At 62.0% G+C, this 22732-nt stretch overlaps 2 protein-coding genes across 7 annotated transcripts in view; one reads left to right on the top strand and one right to left on the bottom strand.

Moving 5' to 3' along the window:
- The window catches only part of PC (pyruvate carboxylase), a 107102-nt gene that overhangs the window by 684 nt on the left and 83686 nt on the right, over positions 1 to 22732 (bottom strand). For all 6 annotated transcript variants that reach the window (XM_037998990.2, XM_007970127.3, XM_073013423.1 and 3 more), the window contains 19 exons: positions 22532 to 22667; positions 22196 to 22380; positions 21824 to 21989; positions 21561 to 21706; positions 21285 to 21402; positions 20839 to 20990; positions 19392 to 19510; positions 16698 to 16860; positions 14270 to 14452; positions 4012 to 4156; positions 3510 to 3599; positions 3202 to 3423; positions 2556 to 2712; positions 1803 to 2043; positions 1448 to 1697; positions 994 to 1238; positions 713 to 892; positions 387 to 635; positions 7 to 147 (listed from right to left, as the gene is read on the bottom strand). In XM_037998990.2, coding sequence (XP_037854918.1) covers positions 7 to 147; positions 387 to 635; positions 713 to 892; positions 994 to 1238; positions 1448 to 1697; positions 1803 to 2043; positions 2556 to 2712; positions 3202 to 3423; positions 3510 to 3599; positions 4012 to 4156; positions 14270 to 14452; positions 16698 to 16860; positions 19392 to 19510; positions 20839 to 20990; positions 21285 to 21402; positions 21561 to 21706; positions 21824 to 21989; positions 22196 to 22380; positions 22532 to 22667 — 3288 coding nt within the window. The remainder of the gene's footprint in view (positions 1 to 6; positions 148 to 386; positions 636 to 712; positions 893 to 993; positions 1239 to 1447; positions 1698 to 1802; positions 2044 to 2555; positions 2713 to 3201; positions 3424 to 3509; positions 3600 to 4011; positions 4157 to 14269; positions 14453 to 16697; positions 16861 to 19391; positions 19511 to 20838; positions 20991 to 21284; positions 21403 to 21560; positions 21707 to 21823; positions 21990 to 22195; positions 22381 to 22531; positions 22668 to 22732) is intronic.
- Positions 7776 to 11066, top strand: LRFN4 (leucine rich repeat and fibronectin type III domain containing 4). The gene is made up of 3 exons (XM_007969877.3): positions 7776 to 7885; positions 8324 to 9682; positions 10226 to 11066. The coding sequence occupies exons 2-3, from the start codon at positions 8334 to 8336 to the stop codon at positions 10782 to 10784; spliced, it is 1908 nt and encodes a 635-aa protein (XP_007968068.3). The 5' UTR covers positions 7776 to 7885; positions 8324 to 8333; the 3' UTR covers positions 10785 to 11066.

Raw genomic sequence — 22732 nt, 5'->3', positions numbered from 1 at the left:
CAATACCTTCATGGCCTGGGTATCCTTGACCAAGATGGACCGCAACTGCCCATTGAGCTCAAAGAAGACCTGCCTCTGGCCGGCCCGGTTCAGGTCGCTCACGGCCAGGGCTTTGATGTGCAGCGTCTTGCCCCGCTCCAGCTCCACCTGCAGGAAGGGTGTGCAGACTCGGGGCTGGAGGCCAAGGTGGGAGAGCAGTCCCCCGGCCCTGGCCATAGGAAGTCCCCACACTGGGCCTTGGCTCCTCGTCCCTAAAGGCCTAGCTTCCGGTCTCGAGTCCTTTCTGCTCCCAAAGCTTGTGAGGCTGAGTAACAGCCGAGCTAAACTCCAGCGCTCTGGGGCAGGGGGGCCAGGGTGGAGTGTGGACAAGCAGCAGAGCCACTGACCTCAAACTCCTCTGCGATCCTGGGTCCCTGAAGGAAGAGGCGAGTATTCAGGCTATCCAGGGGGCCAAAGGTGGCAGTGAAGTCCTTGAAGTGGGCAAACACATCGGGGTACATAGCTGCTGAGAGCACATCTTCCGGGGTCACCTCCTCCCCATGCCGGTCTACCAGCTCCTTCTCCAGTGCCTGCAGATCCAGGGGAGGCAGGGAGGCTCCGGGCCGCCCCTCCACCCTCGGCAGGTCCTTCAGTACCTGGGGAACAAAGCAGAGTGTCAGTCCCAATTCCTGCATCCAGCCCCCACCCTCACATCATGCTGGGCCTTCCCTACCTTAGAGCGAAAGGGTTCGGGGAACCCCCCATGGGGGACACCGATGTAGCCCTGCAGGAACTCCACCACGGAGCGGGGGAAGGATAGCTCTTCTGCCTGAGCTTCAGCCTCTGCCCGGCTCAATCCATTCTGCACCATAAACTGGGCCAGGTCCCCCACGATCTTGGAGGAGGGCGTCACCTGAGAAGGCCCTGGAGGTTAGGGTGCCAGGCACCTCAAGGCAGCCAGCAGCAGATGCATGCAGGGCTGGGTCAGGTAGGAGAGCGCTGGGCAGGGCTCACCTTGATGAGATCGCCCAGCATCTGGTTGGCCTCCACATAGGCCTTCTTGACCTCCTTGAACTTGGAGCCGAGCCCCATGCTGTGGGCCTGGAAGTGCAGGTTGGTGTACTGGCCCCCTGGGATCTCATTCTCATACACGTCCGAGTTGCCAGACTTCATGGTGGCCGTGCAGTCGAAGGCCGCGTACAGTCCCCGAGCCCCCTCCCAGTACTCACTGTAGTCAAACACTCGCTCCATGGGCACCTCTGCAGGGAGGCCAGAGTCAGAGGAAGCCTTAGAAATGCATGACTCCTCCAGGACCCAGGGCTAGCTCAGGTCCCATGTCTGACTCAGGTGACAGAAGGCGGCAAGGCCAGAGCAGGGCATCTGGATCCTAGGCAGGTCCAACACTACTGGGACTGGTGGTGGCTGCGGATTGGAGAGGGGTGTGGCCACGGGCTGCTGTTCTTCCTACCTGTGTCCAGGGGAGTCCCTCTGGTACAGGCCACCAGGGCCCCCATGCTGGGCTGTGACGTCATCCCAGACATGGAATCGGCTGCCACATCCACCACATCAGCTCCAGCCTGGGCACAGGCCAGCATGGCTGCCACGCCTGCCCCTGACGTATCGTGGGTGTGGATGTGCAGTGGGAGGTCGGGGAAGCGGTCCCGGAGGGAGCTGACCAGCATGGTGCAGGCCGTGGGCTTCAGCAGCCCAGCCATATCCTGGGGGAAGTCGGGGAGAGAGATAGTAGAGGGGGCACGACATGTGCCTGTGGGTGTGGGCATGGTCGGGACAGAGAGGGAGAGATGGACAAGTGGCCCAGGCACCTTGATGCACAGGATGTGGGTGCCAGCTCGCACCAGCTCTTCGGCCAAGCCCATGTAGTACTGCAGTGAGTACTTGGTGCGGCTGGGGTCGGACACGTCGCCGGTGTATGAGATGGCAGCCTCCACCACGCCTCCGGCACTTCCTGCAGCCTCCATGCCCAGCAGCATGTTGGGCAAGTAGTTGAGGGAGTCAAACACGCGGAAGACATCCATGCCATTCTCTTTGGCCACCTCACAGAACCTGCGAGGGTGAGAGAGCCCAGGGCTGAGCCCCACCCCACCTCCCTCTGAACAGTCTTCCCTGGCTCCTTCCTGACCCACTCTACTGCCCCAGGGAATGAGATCTGAGGATCTGGCCTGGCATGGGGTGTGGTATCCACAGGTCGTTGGCAGGGGGCACACAAGTGTGCACCAGGCCCTGGAGGATCAGCTAGGCCAGTGGCAGCCTGCGGAAGAGGGCACTGAGCAAGGAGTCCTGAGGCCTGGGTTCCAGTCCCAGCCCTGTACCGAGTGACCCGGGCAAGTCTCCGGCCTTCCACTGCCCCAGGAGTGAGGGGGTAATTTAGAATCCCGTTCAGTTCTGCAACTCCAATTCTACACTTCTCGGTTATTTCCCAACAGCAGCCCGTGCTGCGTGTGGCCACGGAGAGACTTGGTGTCAGGCCCACTGTGGGGAACAGACGCCAACACGATGTGGCTCGGTACCCTCTGGGCCACAACAGGTAGTATCCGCCCACCCCACCCCAGGCTCACTTGAAGACCACGTTGTCTGGGTAATTGGTGTAGCCCACAGCATTGGCCCCCCGCAGCAGCATCTGGAAAGGGATGTTGGGGATGAGCTCCCGGAGCTCCTGCAGCCGCCGCCAGGGGCACTCATACAGGAAGCGCATGGCGACATCAAACGTGGCTCCTGCACAGGAACCAAGAGGCCCAGATCAGCTCTGCGTGTCTGGGGAACTCCGCCAGGCCTTGCAGCCAGCTCTGCAGCCCAAGCCTCTGGCCCCAATACCAGGTCCTGCTCATCTCCGCCGTCCCTGTGTTCCCTGCTCCAACCCCCACAAATTTTTCCCTTGGCTGATCTCTCAGGGGGAGACCAGGCTCATTTGTGTCCCTTCTATGCCCCCTTTATAATCCCACCTTCTGTGCATCTCTGTGCTATAATTAACGCGCAAGTGTCTCCTCCTGACCCTGGGCCTCCCAGGATGCACCTGGTTTGAGCTCTGCAACCTCGTGCCAGCACCAGCCTGGCCAGAGAGGGGGCTGTGCCTTCTTCAGTTCTTCCTCTTTGGTGTTCTTGGTGTTAACGTCTCTAGCTTGTCCCCAGTGGCCTAAGCCTTTGGGATTGGCCACACAGGGGGCACCCAATTCCTGCCAGGTGCTGCGCAGCATGCCAGCCTACCTCCCCAGTTCTCCATGCTGAAGAGCTTGCTGAAGTTGTGGGCAACATAGGGGGCGATCTTTTTGAGATCGTGGGTGCGCACACGAGTGGCCAACAGTGACTGGTGGGCGTCCCTGAAGGTCGTGTCCATCAGCAGCAGCCCCTCGTGGTTCCGCACAGCTCGAGCAAAGCCCTCGGGCCCCTCTCGCAGCAGGATGTCTCTGAAACCAGCCGGGGGCGGGCCTAGGGTAGACAGGGGCATTGGTGCCCGTCCTGCAGGTGGCAATCTCCTATCTCCCCCATGAGTTGACAGAATGGATCTCACCTACCTATGGGCACTGCAGGGACAATGGGGTCCGTGGGGCTGGGGCTGGCCTTGACAGGAATCGGGGTGGTTGGGCCATTTACCATGACGTGGCCTGGGAAGAGAGTGGGCAGTGGCTGAGGGTGGGCCGGGCAGAGGCTGAGTAGAGGGCAGCAGTGAGAGTGGCTGGGCTCAGGGACAGGGACACATCCCTCCAGGATCCCCGGGCTTCCAGCTGGCCCCTGTCCTCTCCAAAGCCAGCGCCTCCTGGGACCAGGCAGTGGGGACCTCTTGAGGGCCACGTGGATGGAAAAGTGGGGTCTCTCAGATCAGGAGCAAGGAGAGTGGTGAATGGGAGGGTGCAGGACAAGAGGACGCAGGGCCAGAATGAGGGCAGGGGTGAGGGGCAGAGGGCACTAGGAAGTTCTTTGGTCATGGGGAGTGGCAAAGAGGTAGGAGCAAGGGATTGGGAAAGGGAGGGGAAGGGTGGGGAGGGAAGGGCAGGGCAGGGCACTCTCGGGTCAGACCAAGGTAGTGCAACAGCTTTTGGGCCCGGTTCTGCGCAGGCCGCAGCTGGAACAGCTCTGGGTTCTCGTCGATGAACTGGGTGTCCACGGTGCCTGCCAGGAACTGCTGGTTGTTGAGCACATTCTGCAGGAAGGGGATGTTGGTCTGCAGGACAGAGGTGGGTGGGAGGGCGTCACCATGCAGCACGGACAGGGAAGGGAGAGGAGAAAAGGCTGAAGGTGCCCCGCCAGGCCAGCACAGCTTCTGGGCCTCACTGCAGAGGGCCACTTCCCCATCCCTCAGCCCTCCCCTCACTCCGGCAGAGCCCCCTAAGCTATCGAGGGTGGGCCTGCTCCCTCCATACTTGCTTACCCCGAAGCATGTGCAGAAGGCCACCCCCTCCTGCCTCCCTGCAGCCTAGAACAGGGCTCAGCCTTTCTTCCAGCAGCGTGGCCCACAGCAGTCACCCTCAACCTCCGCCCACGCTTCCCGAAAGAGGGCTCTGCCCGCAACAGACCGCACTCTGGTACTCTCACTCAGTCACTCCTCCTAGCTGAGTCCAGCGGGCGCGCTCCCGCCTTGCTGCTTGTTCCCTGGGCTTCCAAGCCATCTTGCTCTCCTGTCTTCTTCTTCCCCGGCTCCTCACACATCACAAGCTCCCAGAAGGCCCCGTCCCGGGGCTGCGGCACCAGTGACAGGCTCTGCCTCCAGGGCAAGACCCAGAGGTGCAGCTGCCTCCCAGGCCCTTCTTTGTTCACCCCTCACATAAGTTCAGCAAGTCCATGGCCAGGCTCCTGCCTGTGCACCCGTCCTCCTGTGCCCAGTGGGTGCCCCACTGTCCCCCCAGTTACCAAAACCTGCATCCCCTCACCCTCACCACCCGCTCCTCCATGCCACTGGTCAACCCAGAGGATTCAACCACAGCCATTTCGGGACCCTGTGACCTCTTCTCCATCTCCAGGCCACACCCTCCACCGCCTTTCTCATCATGGCCACCTCCAGCCACATCACACTTGCCTCGCGCTCCACACCTTTGCACCTGCCTGGGAAGCTCTCCTTGAACTTCTGAACTCAAAGGCCTTCGTCCTGTCCTCACACCCTCGGCAGAGCTGATGCTCACCTGTCCAGCAGGCCCCTGAAGAACGCCCGTGGGCAAGCGCACCCCTCGGCTTCATCTGCTCATCTGCCTGGGAACCCCTTGGGGGCAGGGCGCTGCCTGGGGCATGTGTCAGTGTGCTTTGTGCACAGGGGCTCTCGGTGCCACTCATTAAATGGCTGGGTGACAACATGAGGCTGGGCCAGGGCGAGTATGACTTAAACGGCCACATGGGGACATGGGGGCCAGCACTGTGAGAGGTGCTCCAAGGCCTGTGAAAGCATGGCCTGTGGCCGTGTAGCGACAGCCCTGGCTTCCACCTCAGAGAAAACATCTCCATGCATCACTTATTCATGATCCCTGTTGGCACCTTCGACAGGGACTCAAGGCCACCTGGACCTCTCTGAGCTCGCTCCTCTTGGGCTCCCATCATCTCGAGGCCTGGATAGGAAAGGTGCCTCCCCCCAGCATGTCAGGTGCCCACCACAGAGTGGGGCCCTGCCAGCAGTGCCGCACCTGTCTGCCCTTGAGCCTTGCCCCTGCCTCTCCTGAAGAGATGCTGACATTTCAGCTGGGCCAAGGCATGGCACTGGAGAAGGGAGGCAGCTAATGAAACCATCCAAAGAGCCCCGATTGCACATGGTAAGAAGGACCCTTGAAGGCCTCCCTTTCCCACACTGCGTCTCCCTTTTGTAGACGTCTCCCCTTTGTGACTGTCGGGCTGCCTATCCTCTCCTCTGTTCTGTAAGCTCTATGGGGGCAGGAACCAGGCCCAGCCGGTTCCTGATGAGCCCAGCTCCCAGCACTAGGCAGCCATGGTGGATGCTGGTAAACATCTATATTTAGAGTGAATTAAAACTTTTTTTTTTTTTTTGAGAGACAGTGTCACCCAGGCTGGAGTGCAGTGGTGCAATCTCAGCTCACTGCAACCTCTGGCTCCCTGGTCCATGCGATGATCGTGCCTCATCCTGACAGACGTGCGCTACCACGCCCAGCTAATTTTTGTATTTTTAATATAGATGGGTTTTGCCATGTTGGCCAGGCTGGTCTCGAACTCCAGGCCTCCAGTGATCCACCCGCCTCGGCCTCCCTAAGTGCTGGGATTACAGGCATGAGCTACTGCGCCCGGTGGAAAACATTTTTGATGGGGAGAAGAGGAACAAAGCCATAGCTGGTGCCACTGCACATCAGAGTTGACCTGCACCACGACTGAATCCCCCTTTTACAAACGCCACAGCCGAGGCCCAGTGAGTGGTGACAGTGAGAATGGCTTCCGGCTGCCCATAAGTCCCTCACAAGCTGCAGCTGTCCTCCCCTCTCGCCCCTAAAGTATGTACCATCCATCTCTCCTGACCTACAGGAGGAACTTGTTTTCAGTGGTCGGGTAACGTGCCCAGGACTACACTGCTGTGCCGGCGGGATCAGAATTCCAATCTTGGGTTTCCCCGAGTTTCCTGCCACCTGGTCCATGGGGATCAGGACTGGAGAGAGGAGAACGAGGATGGCTGAGGTTTAGGTGGCCTAAGGACCAGGAGACACGGGGAGGTGGTGACTTCCCCTGTTTCCCAACTGGGCAGACCGCTGCTGGTGGCGGGCAGCTGGAAGGAGACCAGGCTCGCCGAGCCACCCAAGCCCCAGCTTTCTCCACCAGGAAGCAAGGAACCTCCCCCACCTCACGCCGGGAGCCCTTTCTCTGAACCGAGCTGGTTCCGAGCCGCCCTTCCAGGAAAATGGCCCGGCGGGGACAGAGCGGGAAGGAGGGGCTGAAGGCGCTGCGAGGACGCACAGCTTCCCACTGCGTGCCCCCGGCCGTTGCGAAGCCGCGCCGCGCAGACCAATCCGGCCCGAGGCGGAGACCGGTTGACTGGGAACGCCTGGCCGGCGGGGCGGGCGGGGCAACTGGGGAGGGAGGGAGAGGCAGCAGAGACAGGGCGGGGCGCCTGCCCGGAGGCCGAGCCCTCTCGGCCCCACCCCGCAGCAGCCTTGCCAGGGGGGCCGCCCCAGCCCCCAACGGCCGAACCCCGTGCCGGTTGGGGACCCTCCACGTGACTCGGTGATGCAGAACGGTTATGACCTTCAGCGTGTGTCTGTGAACGCGAGGGTCCCAGCAACAGTGCGGGTTTGCGCTCGGCCCTGCCCGTGGGTGCAGGGACGTGTGGGTGTGTGGGCATGTGTGGGTGTGTTGGGGAGGGTGCCCAGCGACATGTGACAAAGACTCTCGTCTCCGGGAGATGGTGAAGGGGTCCGCGAGCAGGCGCTTTGTCTGGCTGTCTGCAGAGTGAGGTTCGCGCCGCGGCGGCGGGCGCCCGTGCGGTGCAGGATGCCGGGGCGCCAGGGTGGCCGGGGGCGCGCGCGCCTGTGCCAGGGTGAGTGCGCTGCGGCAGCGGCGGGGGGCAGCGCGGCGGGCCCGCGCCGGCCTGGGCCTCGGGCGTGACTGGGTGCCACCCGTGGGCGCTGCAGCAGCCGCGTGTCCCCGTGACCTCGGGAGCCGGCCCGGGCCTGGGTGGATCCCCGCGCGCCCCTCCCCGTCCGCCCTCCACGTGCGTGTCCGCGGCGCGCGCGCCCGCCGGCGCGCACCCGCTCGCCTGTCGCCGCCGCCACCGCGAACCGCGCTGGGAAAAGGTGCCGGGAACCGAGCGAGCCGGGGCCGCGGGCCCGAGCGCCATGGGCCCGAGGGTGGGCGGCGGGCGGCCGGTCATCCCCGGGCCTCGCCCCCGCGGGAGAGCGGCCAGGAGTCGGCGGGGGCCGGCCGGGCTCGCAGGGAGGCCGGCCCGCGCCCCCTGAGCGACGGACACCAGGTGAGGGGGCCGCCAGGCGCAGCGCGGGGGCCGGCCGGGGTGGGGACACGGACTCCACGGGAGGTTCGGGGGGCGCCTTCTCTAGCGGGGGAGGGGATGGCGCGGAGGGGGGAGGGGGCTGGCGATTCCTGGGAACGCCTGGGAAAGGAAGTTCCGGGACCCTCCCTGCTCTCTGTCCTCCTCCGCTTCCTGCCTCATGTCTCACCTTGTGCCCAGCGCCTGGACTCCCCCTTAACTGCTTGGGAAATGTGACCTTTGCTCTGGGGGGCCTGGCCCTGCAGGCCCCAACCTTCCCTCATCCCTGGCGGCCCTCTTGGGCCTCTGACCCAGCCCCTCCCCGGGCCAGGCTCACAGAAGCTGGCTTCTGGGACTGTCCTGGGCCCAAGTGGGCACCTGCGCCAGCCCCACCTGTGCCCGGGCTGTGGCCCTTCCCTACAGGGCGCTCACCATGGCCCCGCCGCTCCTGCTGCTGCTGCTGGCCAGTGGAGCGGCCGCCTGCCCGCTGCCCTGCGTCTGCCAGAACCTGTCCGAGTCGCTCAGCACCCTCTGTGCCCACCGAGGCCTGCTGTTTGTGCCGCCCAACGTGGACCGGCGCACAGTGGAGCTGCGACTGGCTGACAACTTCATCCAGGCCCTGGGGCCCCCTGACTTCCGCAACATGACGGGGCTGGTGGACCTGACGCTGTCTCGTAATGCCATCACCCGCATTGGGGCCCGCGCCTTTGGGGACCTTGAGAGCCTTCGTTCCCTGCACCTGGATGGCAACAGGCTGGTGGAGCTTGGCACAGGCAGCCTTCGGGGCCCCGTCAACCTGCAGCACCTCATTCTCAGCGGCAACCAGCTGGGCCGCATCGCGCCAGGAGCCTTTGACGACTTCCTCGAGAGCCTGGAGGACCTGGACCTATCCTACAACAACCTCCGGCAGGTGCCCTGGGCCGGCATCGGCGCCATGCCTGCCCTGCACACCCTCAACCTGGACCATAACCTCATTGATGCACTGCCCCCAGGCGCCTTCGCCCAGCTCGGTCAGCTCTCCCGCCTGGACCTCACCTCCAACCGCCTGGCCACGCTGGCTCCGGACCCGCTCTTCTCTCGTGGGCGTGATGCAGAGGCCTCTCCCGCCCCCCTGGTGCTGAGCTTCAGCGGGAACCCCCTGCACTGCAACTGTGAGCTGCTGTGGCTGCGGCGGCTGGCGCGGCCGGACGACCTGGAGACCTGCGCCTCCCCGCCTGGCCTGGCCGGCCGCTACTTCTGGGCAGTGCCTGAGGGCGAGTTCTCCTGCGAGCCACCCCTCATTGCCCGCCACACGCAGCGCCTCTGGGTGCTGGAAGGCCAGCGGGCCACACTGCGGTGCCGGGCCCTGGGTGACCCCACGCCCACCATGCACTGGGTCGGTCCTGATGACCGGTTGGTTGGCAACTCCTCCCGAGCCCGGGCTTTCCCCAACGGAACCTTAGAGATTGGGGTGACTGGTGCTGGGGATGCTGGGGGCTACACCTGCATCGCCACCAACCCTGCTGGTGAGGCCACGGCCCGAGTAGAACTGCGGGTCCTGGCCTTGCCCCACGGTGGGAACACCAGCGCCGAGGGGGGCCGCCCCGGGCCCTCGGACATCGCTGCCTCGGCTCGCACTGCTGCCGAGGGTGAGGGGACGCTGGAGTCTGAGCCAGCCGTGCAGGTGACAGAGGTGACCGCCACCTCAGGGTTGGTGAGCTGGGGTCCCGGGCGGCCAGCAGACCCAGTGTGGATGTTCCAAATCCAGTACAACAGCAGCGAGGATGAGACGCTCATCTACCGGTGAGGACATGCGCCCCACGCCCGGCTGCACTCCTGGCGCCCTCCCTCCGCCCTCTGCTCCCCACAAGGCTTTGCTTTCACCCCTCTTCTCTCTGGGGCTGAAAACCCCTCCCTGACCATGGCTGCTGGACTCTTGGAGGAGCAGTGGCCTGGCCTGGCTGCCTGAGGGGGCTGGAGCTCCAGAGGTGGCAGCAGGACCCCACCCCATGAGATGTCCCAGGTGTCACTGAGCTGTGCTGGCCTCCCCAGGCAGCAGGTGGCGGTTGGGTCTGTCTGAAGCACATGGCCCGCGCCCGCATGCGTTATTTCTGCCTCTGCTGGTGCCATCCCCCCACCCCATCCCCCTCGCTTTCCTGGGTCCTGTGCCAGTGTACACGCCCATCTCCTGGCCACACTCTTGAGGCTGTTTGCCTTCCTGAGTGAATGCAAGAGCCCGAGTGGTCCCCGGGGGAGGGGTGTTTGGAGCTGGGAGCAGGGGAGCGGGGAGGTGAGGATGGGGCTAGACCCCAGTCCCCAGCTCTGACCACCTGCCCTTGCCTGCAGGATAGTCCCAGCCTCCAGCCACCACTTCCTGCTGAAGCACCTGGTCCCCGGCGCTGACTATGACCTCTGCCTGCTGGCCTTGTCACCGGCCGCTGGGCCCTCCGACCTCACGGCCACCAGGCTGCTGGGCTGTGCCCATTTCTCCACTCTGCCAGCCTCACCCCTGTGCCACGCCCTGCAGGCCCATGTGCTGGGCGGGACCCTGACCGTGGCCGTGGGGGGTGTGCTGGTGGCTGCCTTACTGGTCTTCACTGTGGCCTTGCTGGTTCGGGGCCGGGGGGCCGGGAATGGCCGCCTCCCCCTCAAGCTCAGCCACGTCCAGTCCCAGACCAATGGAGGCCCCAGCCCCACACCCAAGGCCCACCCGCCACGGAGCCCCCCGCCCCGGCCGCAACGCAGCTGCTCTCTGGACCTGGGAGACGCCGGGTGCTACGGTTACGCCAGGCGCCTGGGGGGAGCCTGGGCCCGACGGAGCCACTCTGTGCACGGAGGGCTGCTCGGGGCAGGGTGCCGGGGGGTAGGAGGCAGCGCCGAGCGGCTGGAAGAGAGTGTGGTGTGATGCACGGGCAGCTTCCTGTGTGCTCCAAGGGATGAGCCGCGTGGGGCAGAGGGCCCAGGGCGGCCACCTGGCCTGGGAGTCCTTCCCTGGTTTTTACTCTTGGTACCTCAGGCTCCCCTGTGTGCTTGGCGGGGCAGGGGGCCCTTTCCTCGGTTCTGGCTTCCAGACTAGAGTAAGGGGCAGGTCCCTCCAACAGGTGCTCACAGCCACCAAGGCAGGGGCTGCAGCCACCAATTGGGAGTCTTGTTTTTATTTATAATAAAATTGTTGGGGACACCTCAATGCTAGTCTCTGGTCTTGTCTGGCTAGGTCCCCCAAGATGGGAGGATGGGACACAGGCCAGTGGTGGCACACAGACAAGGGAGGGGCTCCCGGGCCCTGTGGGGGCAGCCAGGGCAGCCTCGGGCCTCCCGGCTTCCTGTCCATGGGGGCAGCCCAGGGTTGTGCCTGGTGTCTTCTGGCCTGCAGGAGCATGGGCTTGGGCAGGCGGCCTCCCCTCGCCTGTAAGTGCAAAGAACGCCCCTTCCTGCCAGGTGGGGCCAGGACGTGGTGTCCAGTGTAGAGCCTGGGGAGCACACGTGAGCGCCTTCCCCATGGCGCTTCAGGGGCTGCAGGCCAGACACAGGACTGGACTAAGCAACAGGAGGAGGTGGGGGACAGTGCAGCCCTTCTGGGAGAAGGGACCTGGGCTGAGGGTACAGTGAAAAGTTCTCACGGCTCCCAGTGCTGACAGCTGTGTCTGCCACCTCCCAGGGCATCTTGTGGACTGGTAAAATGCCATCCCAAAGGAAGAGCAGGGAACCCCACTGCCCTGCCATCAGCCCGTGATCCTCTGGAAGGTTCCTGTCAGAACTGTGGGTCCGAGTGGGACGGCAGCTCCCAGCTCAGATGTGATCTGGGCCTTCCAGGGAAGGCGGCCTTTGCCCTCCCTCACTGCAGGGAGGCAGCTAGATGGGCACACAAGCCCTGCTCTGCTTCCTCTGCTGGGACCCCTGGCCAGGCACTGGCTAGGGGGCATGGGCAGACGTGGCCCTCAGCCTTGCAGAGGGTCAGGCTCCCCCAGGTGCTGTATGAGAACTCAGAAGGCAGCCCTGGCACCCCAGGCCACAGCGAACACGCTGCACAGACTCCCTCGTGTTTTCTGTGTGAGGGCCAAGGCGCTGCCGCCGGGCAGCCAAGGTGAGGCAGGTGCTGTAAGGCGTACATGTGTGTTCATGTGTGCACGGACCTGGCTCACATGCATGTGCCTGCCTTCCCAGCCCCAGAACACGCAGCTAGAGGGGGGCTTCGAGAGCCTGGTTTAGATGAATGAGAGCAAGGTCCTCGACAGAGAAGTGAATGCCATGGAGGAGTGGGCAGGGGCACGGGACAGCGTGGGTGGGCATGGACGGCAAAGGGACAGGAGGGCCAGGGCTGCCACGCTAGGCACTAGCATGAGGCTCAGGGGGCGGCTACAGCCAGCAGCCTGGTCTCGGTGAACATTTGGGGAGGACTTAGCACCCCCAGACACCAGAGACACTTATCCTGCTGCTGGCCCCGTGGTCACAGGCTCTAGCGCCCCTTTCTCCACCTGGGGGGCGGAGGACGGTCTAAGGAGGAGGATCTTTCCAGGCCCTCCAGGGTGCAGTGCAGGTGCAAGGTCCTATGGCCCAGGGACCAGTTTGGCACGTGGGGAGCTGCTGAGTGTGAGATGGGAGCAGAGGAACTGGGGCACAACCCTGGGAGCCAGCCAGGACCATCAGAGCAATGGGCAGGGGCAGGCGAGGGGGATGGCCTGGGTCACCCCTGCGCATGACCATAGATCCCCTCAACACTGAAGCAGCTGCAGGACATCCCCACCAGGACACCAGGAGCCGCAGCAAAGTGCAGGGGGAGCGCGTGATATCAGCAGCTGATGTTGCAACACACCTCTGCCTGTGTGCACGACAGGGACCCCCAACAGGGAGGCTGAGAGGCTCCCCACGGAAGAGTAACACTCCCTGGTCTCCAGGAAGCGCGCTGCTCCCTCTCAGGCTGGGCGACAGGCTGGCCACACACACAGGCATGGGCCCAGAAGCCTCCAGGGGCTCTTGTGACCAACCAGCCATGTGGACATGGAAGGGCGACCGCAGGATCCTGAAGGGACAGCACGGCTCACATGCCCCCCGACCTGCCCACCAGCTGCGCCTCAACAACAGGAAGGGCTGGAAGAAACTGCAAGGAGGACGCGAGGCCAAGGCAGAGGGGCTGGTGCCAGTGCCCAGGACAGTCCGCCCTGTGGGGACCCCCAAGAAGATGGGGTGGTAACTCCCACAGGGGCTGAGGGCCAGAGCCCCTGTCCTCTGGCTCTTCTTGCCATGACACTGCACCCACGGGACACGTGCTGGCTGCAAAGGCCGAGGCAGCATTTCTTGGCTGTGGATTCCTCTCTAGCTACAGATACAGTAACAGAGCCCAGCAAAGCGCTCTTTGGATCCTAAATACCCATTTAGGGTCCTCGTGCCAGGCAGGGTACCCCCCAAGGCCACCCAAAGCTAAGCTGAGCTGCCAGCCCACCAACGGCTGGGTGCTTTGCCTCCTAAGCCTCCTGCTCATGTCTCTGGCTGCGCCCCTGCCCTCAGCTGCCCCGAAGCACCCAACACTGTGTGCACCAGGCCAGGTGAGGAGAGCAGGGGGCTGGCGGGGGCCTGACTCGGCGCAAAGTGACCATTTCTACACGGCTTGGGCTCTTGCCCGGGGTGGGGATCCACATTTTCCAGAAATTAAGAATTATCTGGGAGGCCAGGCACAGTGGCTTACACCTGTAATCTCAGCACTTTGGGAGGTCGAGGCGGGCGGAACATCTGAGATCAGGTGTTTGAGACCAGCCTGGCCAACGTGATAAAACCCTGTCTCTACTAAAAATACAAAAATTAGCTAGGTATGGCGGCGGGTGCCTGTATTCCCAGCTACTCAGGAGGCTGAGGCAGGAGAATCACTTGAACCCAGGAGGCAGAGGTTGCAGTGAGCCAAGATCACGCCACTACATTCTAGCCTGGGTGACAGAGCGAGACTCCATTTCAAAAAAAAAAAAAAAAAAAAAATTATTATCTGGGGAACTTGTTCAAAACACAGGTTCTGGGGCCTCTACCCAAACCTGTGGGATCAGGATTTCCAGAAGGGAGGCCTGATGATATTTAACACACATTCCAGGTGATTCTCACCCCAGAGGGGCAGGAAGCAGTGTGGGTCTTCCTGGAACAAGGTTAGACAGGAGGCATGTGAGGAAGAGCTCCGGCCAGGTCACTCGCAGGGACTCCTGCAGTGGGGTGCCCAGGTGCCCGCAGAGACTGCAAACAGCTGGAGTCTGGCATGCAGCTGCAGCTGGGGAGAGCCACTGACCTCGACCCATCAGTCAGGGGCAAGGCTGAGGTGAGACCATGTGCCGGGCCCTTGGTGGGGAAGTGAACGGCTAGGGGACCCTCCAAGGGCTGGGAGCAAAGGCAGGCAGGGGCTGCAGCTCTCACCTTCACACCTCGGACGCGGAACTCCGCAAGGGCTCTGCTCATCTTGGTGGCGGCTGTGGGGTGGTCTTTGCCGTGGGCGATGACTTTGACCAGCAGGGAGTCATAGTGGGGCGAGATGATGGCTCCTTGGAAGGCGGAAGCATTATCCAGGCGGATGCCCATGCCCTCTCCGCTCCGGAACACCTGTGGGAAGGGTGAGGCGTGAGGGCCTGCACCAGAAACTGCAGTTGAAAAGGCCCCACCCATCCCGAGGCTGGCCAGGTGTGCGCCTGGCAGCTGCTGAGAGCCGAGCGTGCGGTGTCCACAGGTGAACCCCAGCTCTGGCTGGTCAGGTTTTGCTCTGTTTCTGCCACCAAACCCAGGAGTGCGTCCCTTCTCTATGTGCCACAGTCACTGCTGCTGGCTCCCTGTGAGGAGCTGGGAGGGGGCAGAGGAGGAAGGGAATGCCTGCCGGAGAGCGGAAGAGGGGCCTGGGCAGGCAGGGGCCGGCCGTGCCTCTATTCCCATGGACCTGCTGCACCTGCCTAAGCAACCTTCTGGCCTTTCAGACTCATCCACGTGTCCATGTGTTTGTTCCACAGCATGGATCGAGGTCTGCTGACCCAGCCGCTAAAGGGCCTCGCCATGGACTCCCAGACAGCAAGGGGACGCGCAGGCCGGCAACAGGGCCCCCGAAGGACAACGTGTGAGGCAAGAGGTGAGGCGGACCAGGAGGTTTGTTTTTGTTTCTAACAGGGTGGTGGGGAAGGCCTCAACATCCACCCACGCTCCCTTCCTTTCCTTTCCTTCCAGAAGGGAGGATGGGAGGATGGGAGGAAGGGAGGGAGAGGAGGCAACGAGGAGGAAGTGGGAGAGGAAACGAAGGGAAAGTGCTGGAGGCAGGAGAATGCCTGCCCAAGGGTCCACACTCAGCAGGGAAGCAATCCAAGGGCGAGGAGAGGGCAGCGGGGCAGCAGGACAGGGCCAGGGCCAGACAGTGACAGGAGGGGCAGCGGAGAGGAGGAGACAGAGGCGCCAACACTCACACACGCAGGTGGCTTGTGCCGCCTGAATGACTCCTGCTGAGAAAGGCTCCCCAGAGGTGGGGGACCCGTCAGGCCCAGGTAAGGAAGAAGGGGAGTAGGGGGATCACCCAGAGGGACTCGGGACACCCACTGCCCATTTCCGCTTCTCAGGGGTAGAGGCCTGTGTTCAATAAAAAGGAACTTAATAAAATATTTAAGGGTGAACACTCAGCTGAGAGCAGGAACTGTCGGCTAAAAATATTCTGTGGTGAGGCAGGCTCTGAAGAGCCAGGCCTTGGAAGTGGGGATGGAGGGAGGCAGAGAAGTCAGGGGCTGCCGGACAGTACTCAGCCTGGGGCTGCCCCCGCCTACAGATTCCTCCAGAAACAGAATGCAGGCGGCCAGCTCCCTGCTGAAGCCACAAGCTCTGCTGCTTCCAGAATCCAGAGAGCTCTGGTTCCTACCCCCAGCCTCCCCAGCCTCCCCTGTCTCAGAAGCCCAGAGCCTGGCCCATATTCATCCTTGCTCCCCTCACCGCCCCTACACAAGCCCGGGGGCCTCTGCCCAGGACTCTTGAGCAGAGCTGGAGCTCCATCAGTGTCTTGCCTCCTTTGGGGCTCAGGCCCCTGGATAGGGAGCAAGTCCCCAGCACAGCTGGCAAGGTGCTGGTAGCACGTGCAGGGCTGGGAACAGGCACTGAGTAGGCCACAGGGCTCCTGCCGACAGCTGGGACCAGAGACTGGAGAGATGGGATTCGGAAGTCAATGACTGGGTCCCGGTGCTGAGAGGAGGGAAGGTACAGGGAGCCCTCCTGGAGAAGGCACAAGTCTTGTTGTGCTGGGGAGCCTGCCCCGGGCTGCCTCAGCGCCCCTGACACCAGCTCTCTCCCGCCACCAAGGCCGCCGTCTCACAGCCCTGAATCCGCCTCTTCGTCTCCCTCCTGTGCCGCCATCTCCGACTCCCTCACCCATCCTTGATGGGCCCCTGAGCTCGGCTAAGACTGCATTGGGACCTCTGGGCCCAGTCCTTTGCTGCCCCCACCCCCAGGTCCTGCCTTGCCGGCCCCTCCCTCAGATGGGAGATGGAGCTTGGGCAGCAAGGCGTGGGGCTCCTGTGGGAGCTGGAGGGTCAGGGGCTGGCTTTGTGTCTGGGTCCCTGCGTTTTGCTCCAGCAAGCTGGCCTGCTCCCCGCTCCCGCCCTCATGGCTTCCTCCTGGCCTGGATGCCCGGTGGTCTCTTCCCCTGGGAGGCACCGCCCCTCCTCCAGGCACTGCCTGCCTCCATGTACTCTACGCCCAATTCAGAGCCCACATGCGGGTCCTCCCTAACTGCCGGGCTGTGGCAACTTGGCGCCGCAGCCCCAGGCACCAGGCAGAACCTGTGCACAGGGGAGCTGGCATCTCCCTCTGCTCGAGCGCTGCCCACCTCAATGCGGCCAGTGTCCGGCTGGAAGCTGCGCGCGGGGTCCTCGGTGGTGACCCGGCACTGGATGGCACAGCCGTTGATGCGGATGTTCTCCTGCCGAAGGCCCAGGTCGGGTAGGCTCCTGCCCTCAGCCACGTGGATCTGAGCATGGACCAGGTCTACACTGTGGGGCATGGGGAGGAGCGAGGAGAGGACAGGAGAAGAAGGGGAACATGAGGCGGGGGATGGATGAGGGGCACTGCAGCTAGGGGGGCGTCCACACACAGTGCGACCCCTGCCCATAGCTCTGGGCCAGCCTGAACAACCAGCTCCTCCCAACCAGTGGCTCCACAGCCCCCTGCCCTGCTCCCACCAGGAGCAGACTAAACTACACTGTGCCTGGCAGCTGGAGAGGGCCCGCTGAAATACCAGGACCACCTGCTCCCGCACCCCTGACTCAAGACGCCGTCCACGCAGCCCTAAGCTGCTCCTCCCAGTATTCTGCCTCCTTCTTCCTTAAGGTCTGTTTTCCCTACTCCCCTAAACACCCCGTTGGTAAAGCCTAGATGTGAAGCCTCAGCAGATCTCCAGGTCAGAGGGCCAAGATAGCTCATTCTTGGGGCCATATGTGCTGTGCTGTGTGGGTGGCTATGAGGGGGGCAGTGTGTAAGAGAACAGGTGCTGTGAAGGCTGGGCTCCTCGAAATGGCAACCACAGCTGTGAGAGGGCTGCACAGTGGGTGCTGGGTCAGGACCTGTCTTTCTGGGGCCTGTTTTCCCGCTGGGCTTGTGCCCAAAACCCCCTAGAGATGCTTGGAGAGTGCAAGCTTCCCCAGCTCTGCAGGGTTTTCCAAGCTCAGCCTTACTGCTCCTAAGGGCAGTCACAAGTCCAAGTGGAACAGCTGTTTTAAAAAACAAAACAAAAAAAAACAGACCAGGCACCGCGGCTCATGCCTGTAATCCCAGCACTTTGGGAGGCCAAGGTGGGTGGTTCACACAAGGCCAGGACTTCGAGACCATCCTGGTCAACGTGGTGAAACCCTGTCTCTACTAAAAATACAAAAATTAGGCCTGGTGGTGCACGCCTGTAATCCCAGCCACTTGGGAGGCTGAGGCAGGAGAATCACTTGAACCCAGGAGGCAGAGGTTGCAGTGAGCCGAGATGGCACCACTGCACTCCAGCCTGGGCAAGAGAGAGAGACTGTCTTAAAAAAAAACACTCAAGGTTTTACATGTATTGCCACTGAGGCTTGTGGTGCAGGCGGCCTGGAACCTACGCTGGCAGGATTTCCCCGTGGTCCTGCTGCCTGCTGGACCACTTTGCAGCAGAGATAGCTCCCACTCAGTGCCATGGGCCAGGCTGCGCTCCTCCCATGCTTCATCTCCACCACAGTGCGCCGAGAGCCCCGTCATTCCCACCAGAGGAGGAGCTCGAGGGTCAGAGAGGCTGGAGCTCACCCAAGTTCCATGTGGCTCACGACCTGAGAGCACCTGAGCCCCAATCTGCCTGACACAAAGCCGTGCTCCAGAGCAGACAGACTCCCATTCCTAATAGGATGCTCTAGACAGACCCAAGACCAGCGAGTTCACAGCAGCTTGAGGGGGAAAAGTCTCACTGGGCTAAAGTGTTGGCCTTGTCTCTAAGCTTCTAAGGAGAGGGAGGGGCCTCCATGCCCCTGGTGGGCCACAGCAGCCAGTCTGGCAGCATCCTCACTCTCAGGTGGGGTCGGGACTGGGGGCAGAACTGGGGTCAGAGATGACATGGTCAGAGATGACAGAGTGACATGGGCTGGCCCAAAGCCAGCATCAAGAAATTACATGGCTCAAAATAGAGACCTTGAAGGGGCAAGGGCCATCGTGACTGTCATTTAGAAACCAGGCACATTTTAAAAATGTCATCCGCAGTGCCTGCAGGGGGCATGGTAGTGCCACCTCTCTAGAGGGCTGTTCCAAGGGATGCTGCCTATCCTTCAATCAGATAATCCTGTTGAAGGGTTTACCCTCAGAACTCTTCAGAGCTGAAGCCAGACATTCAGGCACACAGATGATAACTGACACGCTTAATAACCACCAGAGCCAGATACAACCTAATTGCCTAACAATCGAGGACTACGTAAGTTAAGAAATATACGTAAGACGGAATAGTACACAGCCACTAAAAGTATTCAGAGAGAATTATGGCCTAGGGAAATGCCTTCAACAAATATTAAATTTGAAAAGTAGAATAAAAATTCTATATAAAACATCTCAACTGCATTAAACTATGTCTCTAGTAAAGCAAGTAAACCGGGAAAGCAGCAAACCAAAGACAACCAGAGAGGCCTGGGTTCCAGCGCCAGCTGTGTGAGCCCGAGCGGCTCTGCAAATGTCTCTGAGCCTTGCTTTCCTCCTCTGACAGATGGGAGCACCTGGACCTGAGCAATCGGCGGTGTCCTGACAGACAGGAGGGCTGTCAGTCATTTTTATTTGCTCCTTTGTGCTGATCTTTATAATAACCGTTTAATGCTTTCAGAATAATGACTTTTAAAACACTAAGTACCTGGATCCCCATTGCTCTCCATGGGGAGAGTGGGGAGTGAGTGAGCCCCTGGCTGCCCCCGGAGTGAGTGGGGAGTGAGTGAGCCCCTGGCTGCCCCCAGGAGCCACTTCGCCTACACTTTATGCAAAACCTAGAGGCCGCGCGTCCCGCCCCTCCCAGCCGCCCGCCCACACTCACTCGGTGATCTCCTCCGTGACCGTGTGCTCCACCTGCAGGCGGGAATTGACCTCGATGAAGTAGTGCTTGCCATGCCTGTCCACCAGGAACTCCACAGTGCCCGCGTTCTCGTAGCCCACCTGTGGGAGCAGCCGCGTGAGCAGGGGGTGCACAGGCAGGACCTGGGCGAACTGACTGGACCCAGGACAGGGATTCCATCCCACCCACTGGGTTGGCTCCGTAAAAGAACGGACTGCGGCAAACCCTGCCCCCAAATATGGCAGGCAGACCCCAGGGCTCGGGCCTAGACACGTCCCCCAAGTAGTCCACTGGGTTCCAGGGTTCCCGGAGCCACAGACGGCTACATGGGCAGAAGAGACATAGGCAGAAGCCTCCGCCCACCCCAGTCTCGGCACCTTGCCCTGCTGCCTCCAGGGCTTGCCCGCCAAGGCTGTGTCATCCACTCAGACCCGGAGACCCAGGCTTCTCCCAGCACCTGCTTCTGCTTGGAGGTGTTTTCAGAAAGTCCCCTTCTAGTCTACTGCGCAGTCACCTCTGGCCACCACCACCCAAAGAAATTCATTTGACAGGTACCAACAGATCATGACTCTAACTCAAGTTTCCGCCCTAATTCCAGTTTCACTTTTGGCCCCACCAAAACCACAAACCAGATTGAATCACCTCCCTCAAACGTGTTATGGAATGTGAAATAGTATAAGCCAGTGAATAAGACCTGATTCCTGAGGTAAACCAAACCTTAGCTCTAAACGTGACCCTGGTCAATGCCTCGCGTTAGCTGTGGCTGAGGCCTTGCAGCAGAGCGCACACCCCGGCCTTCAGCCTGGGGAGGTGACAGCATCCTCTGCTGCCTATAGGCCGGGCAAGAAGAGTGGGCAGGACCCCGCTGCATGCCTGGCCACAGCAGATGCTCTCCAGGCCAGGCCTAGGGCAGGTTGCTGTGGGAGACAGCTTACCACCTCAGCCTCCTCCACAGCCCAGGACCCCCGACCAGAGCTCCCAGAAGAGCAGAGATGGGCAGACGGTGCACAGCAAGGAAACAGATCATAATGCACACGATGTCGGAGACAGAAGCACGTGAGGGAGAACTGCCTTTATAATGGCCCCCAATCTTGACAGAATCCACGGAATCTCATTCTCCTGATGACAGGGATGAGCCGGTGCCACAGAGAAGCCAGGTCTGTGTAGCAGCAGGGCTGAGGAGGCGGCTGGGGCTCCTTCCCTCCCTCTTCTCAGCCATCCTGGACTCTAAGCTTGGCCTCTGGGCCAGGTGCCTCAACTGCACATGGAAAGGATGCCATGGACACATTTCTGGCCCCTGAGAGAGTCCTTCACCCTCTTCTCCCCTTCCCTAGTCGCTCAGGGTCCCCTTCCCCCACCAACGCCCCACTGAGAGGCCTGCCGGCCTGTGAGCACAGGCTCCTGTCCCCACGGGAAGCCCACCCTTCACCTGCTTAGCGAGTTTCACAGAGTCGCTGGTGAGCCGAGTCCGAAGCTGCGGGTCCAGGTGGGCAGCGGGGGCAATCTCGACCACCTTCTGGTGCCGCCGCTGGATGGAGCAATCTCGCTCGTACAGGTGCAGGATGTTCCCATACTGGTCCCCTGGGGAGGGAGGTAAACTGGGCTCAGCTTTTCCTGGAATCTACACGCCTCCTAAATGCCCCTACCAACCCCACATAACCACTGTGGCCAGTCAGTGCTGGCTGCCAGCAGTACAGAGGCTGCCAGGAGAGACACCAGCACCACCAAGGCTGTGAGGACCAGCTGCCAGCTCGGCCCCTAGAGCCCACTTTCCAGAGTCCTCTGTCCTCAAGGCCAGCTGCTGTGACCCCACCAGGACTGGGCCTCTCAGCTCCTGCCTCCAGCTGCCCCAGGCGGGGCGTCAGGACCACTCACCCAAGATCTGCACCTCGATGTGGCGCGGTTTCTCGATGAACTTCTCCACGAACAGCGCCCCGTTTCCAAAGGCGGCCAGAGCCTCTGAGTAGGCCCGGGTGTAATTCTCCTCCAGCTCCTGTGAGGGCGGGCGGGGTCCAGGCAGACATGGGACCCCACGACACTACCTCTCCCCTGCCACGAACCCCACCCACTTTCCAGATCCCTGCATGGTCCGCCCCTGCCCCCACAGCAGGCTGCCCTGCCCTGCTCCCAGCCCTGGGCATCTTCACTCACCTCATAGCTGTGCACGACCCTCATGCCACGGCCTCCACCCCCATAGGCCGCCTTAAAGATAATGGGGAAGCCGTAGGTGTTGGAGAACTCGTGGGCCTCATGCAGGGACGTGATGGGGGCGTCTGTGCCAGGGACGACGGGGACACCTGTTGGGGGATAGGTGTGGGGGAATCTCTGTAACGGGCAGGAATCCCTGCCACCTCTCCCTGCTGGACCCTCTCCAGGAGCTGCGTGGCCACCCCTTGCTTGCCCGTTATATTCACCCGCAGCGATGGCGATGGCCCGGGCCTCCACCTTGTCTCCCATCTTGCGGACCACCTCTGGGCTCGGCCCAATAAACCGGACCCCTGCATCTTGGCAGGCCTGGGCGAAGTCTGCTCGCTCAGAGAGGAACCCGTAGCCAGGGTGCACTGCATCCACGTTGTTCTCCTGCGGGTGGGAGTCAGGGAGAGGACGGTACCCTTTAGTCCCTTCCAAGGCCTCGGCCAGCCTCTTCCCCTGCCTCACCTGCTGAGCTCCATCCATGTACCCACCCATGCCCAGAGACGCTGAGCACACCAGCCTCAAGAGACCCCCGCGGCAACTAAGACTCCCTGGTCCCTGCTGCCCAGGCCCAGCCAGGCCGCTGGGCTCACCTTGGCCACCTTGATGATGTCTGGGATGTGCAGGTAGGCCTGCACGGGGGCCAGGCCGCGGCCGATGAGATAGGCTTCATCTGCTTTCTGCCGGTGCATCTGGCCCGTGTCCTGCTCAGAGTAGATGGCTACGGTGCGGATGCCCAGCTCTGTGCAGGCCCGGAACACACGGATGGCAATCTCACCTAGAGGGCAAAGAAATGAGAAGTTAGATTCCTAGGTCCTAGGAGAAGCAGAAAGGGGAGTGGGGAGCCAGGGCCTGGAGCAGAGTGGGAGAGGAACGCCAAGGCTGGGGCCGGCCGCGAGGCTCCTCTCACCGGCCCCACTGGTGCTCACCTCTGTTGGCCACCATGACTTTCTTGATGGGCTTATACTCCAGGCGCCGGACATTTGGAGAGGCAGCGGGGGCGGTGGAGGTTCGGCGGATTCCCAGGAGCCTCAGGCCCCCATGGACTGTTCGGAACTTCAGCATCTGGGGAGGGAAGTCAGAGCCCAGGTTAGTGCAGCCTCAGCACTGAGGTTCCCCAGAATGAGTGA

The sequence above is a fragment of the Chlorocebus sabaeus genome, chromosome 1, assembly GCF_047675955.1.
Source record: "Chlorocebus sabaeus isolate Y175 chromosome 1, mChlSab1.0.hap1, whole genome shotgun sequence".
Classification (NCBI taxonomy): domain Eukaryota; kingdom Metazoa; phylum Chordata; class Mammalia; order Primates; family Cercopithecidae; genus Chlorocebus; species Chlorocebus sabaeus.
This window is presented reverse-complemented; position numbering and strand designations above follow the sequence as displayed.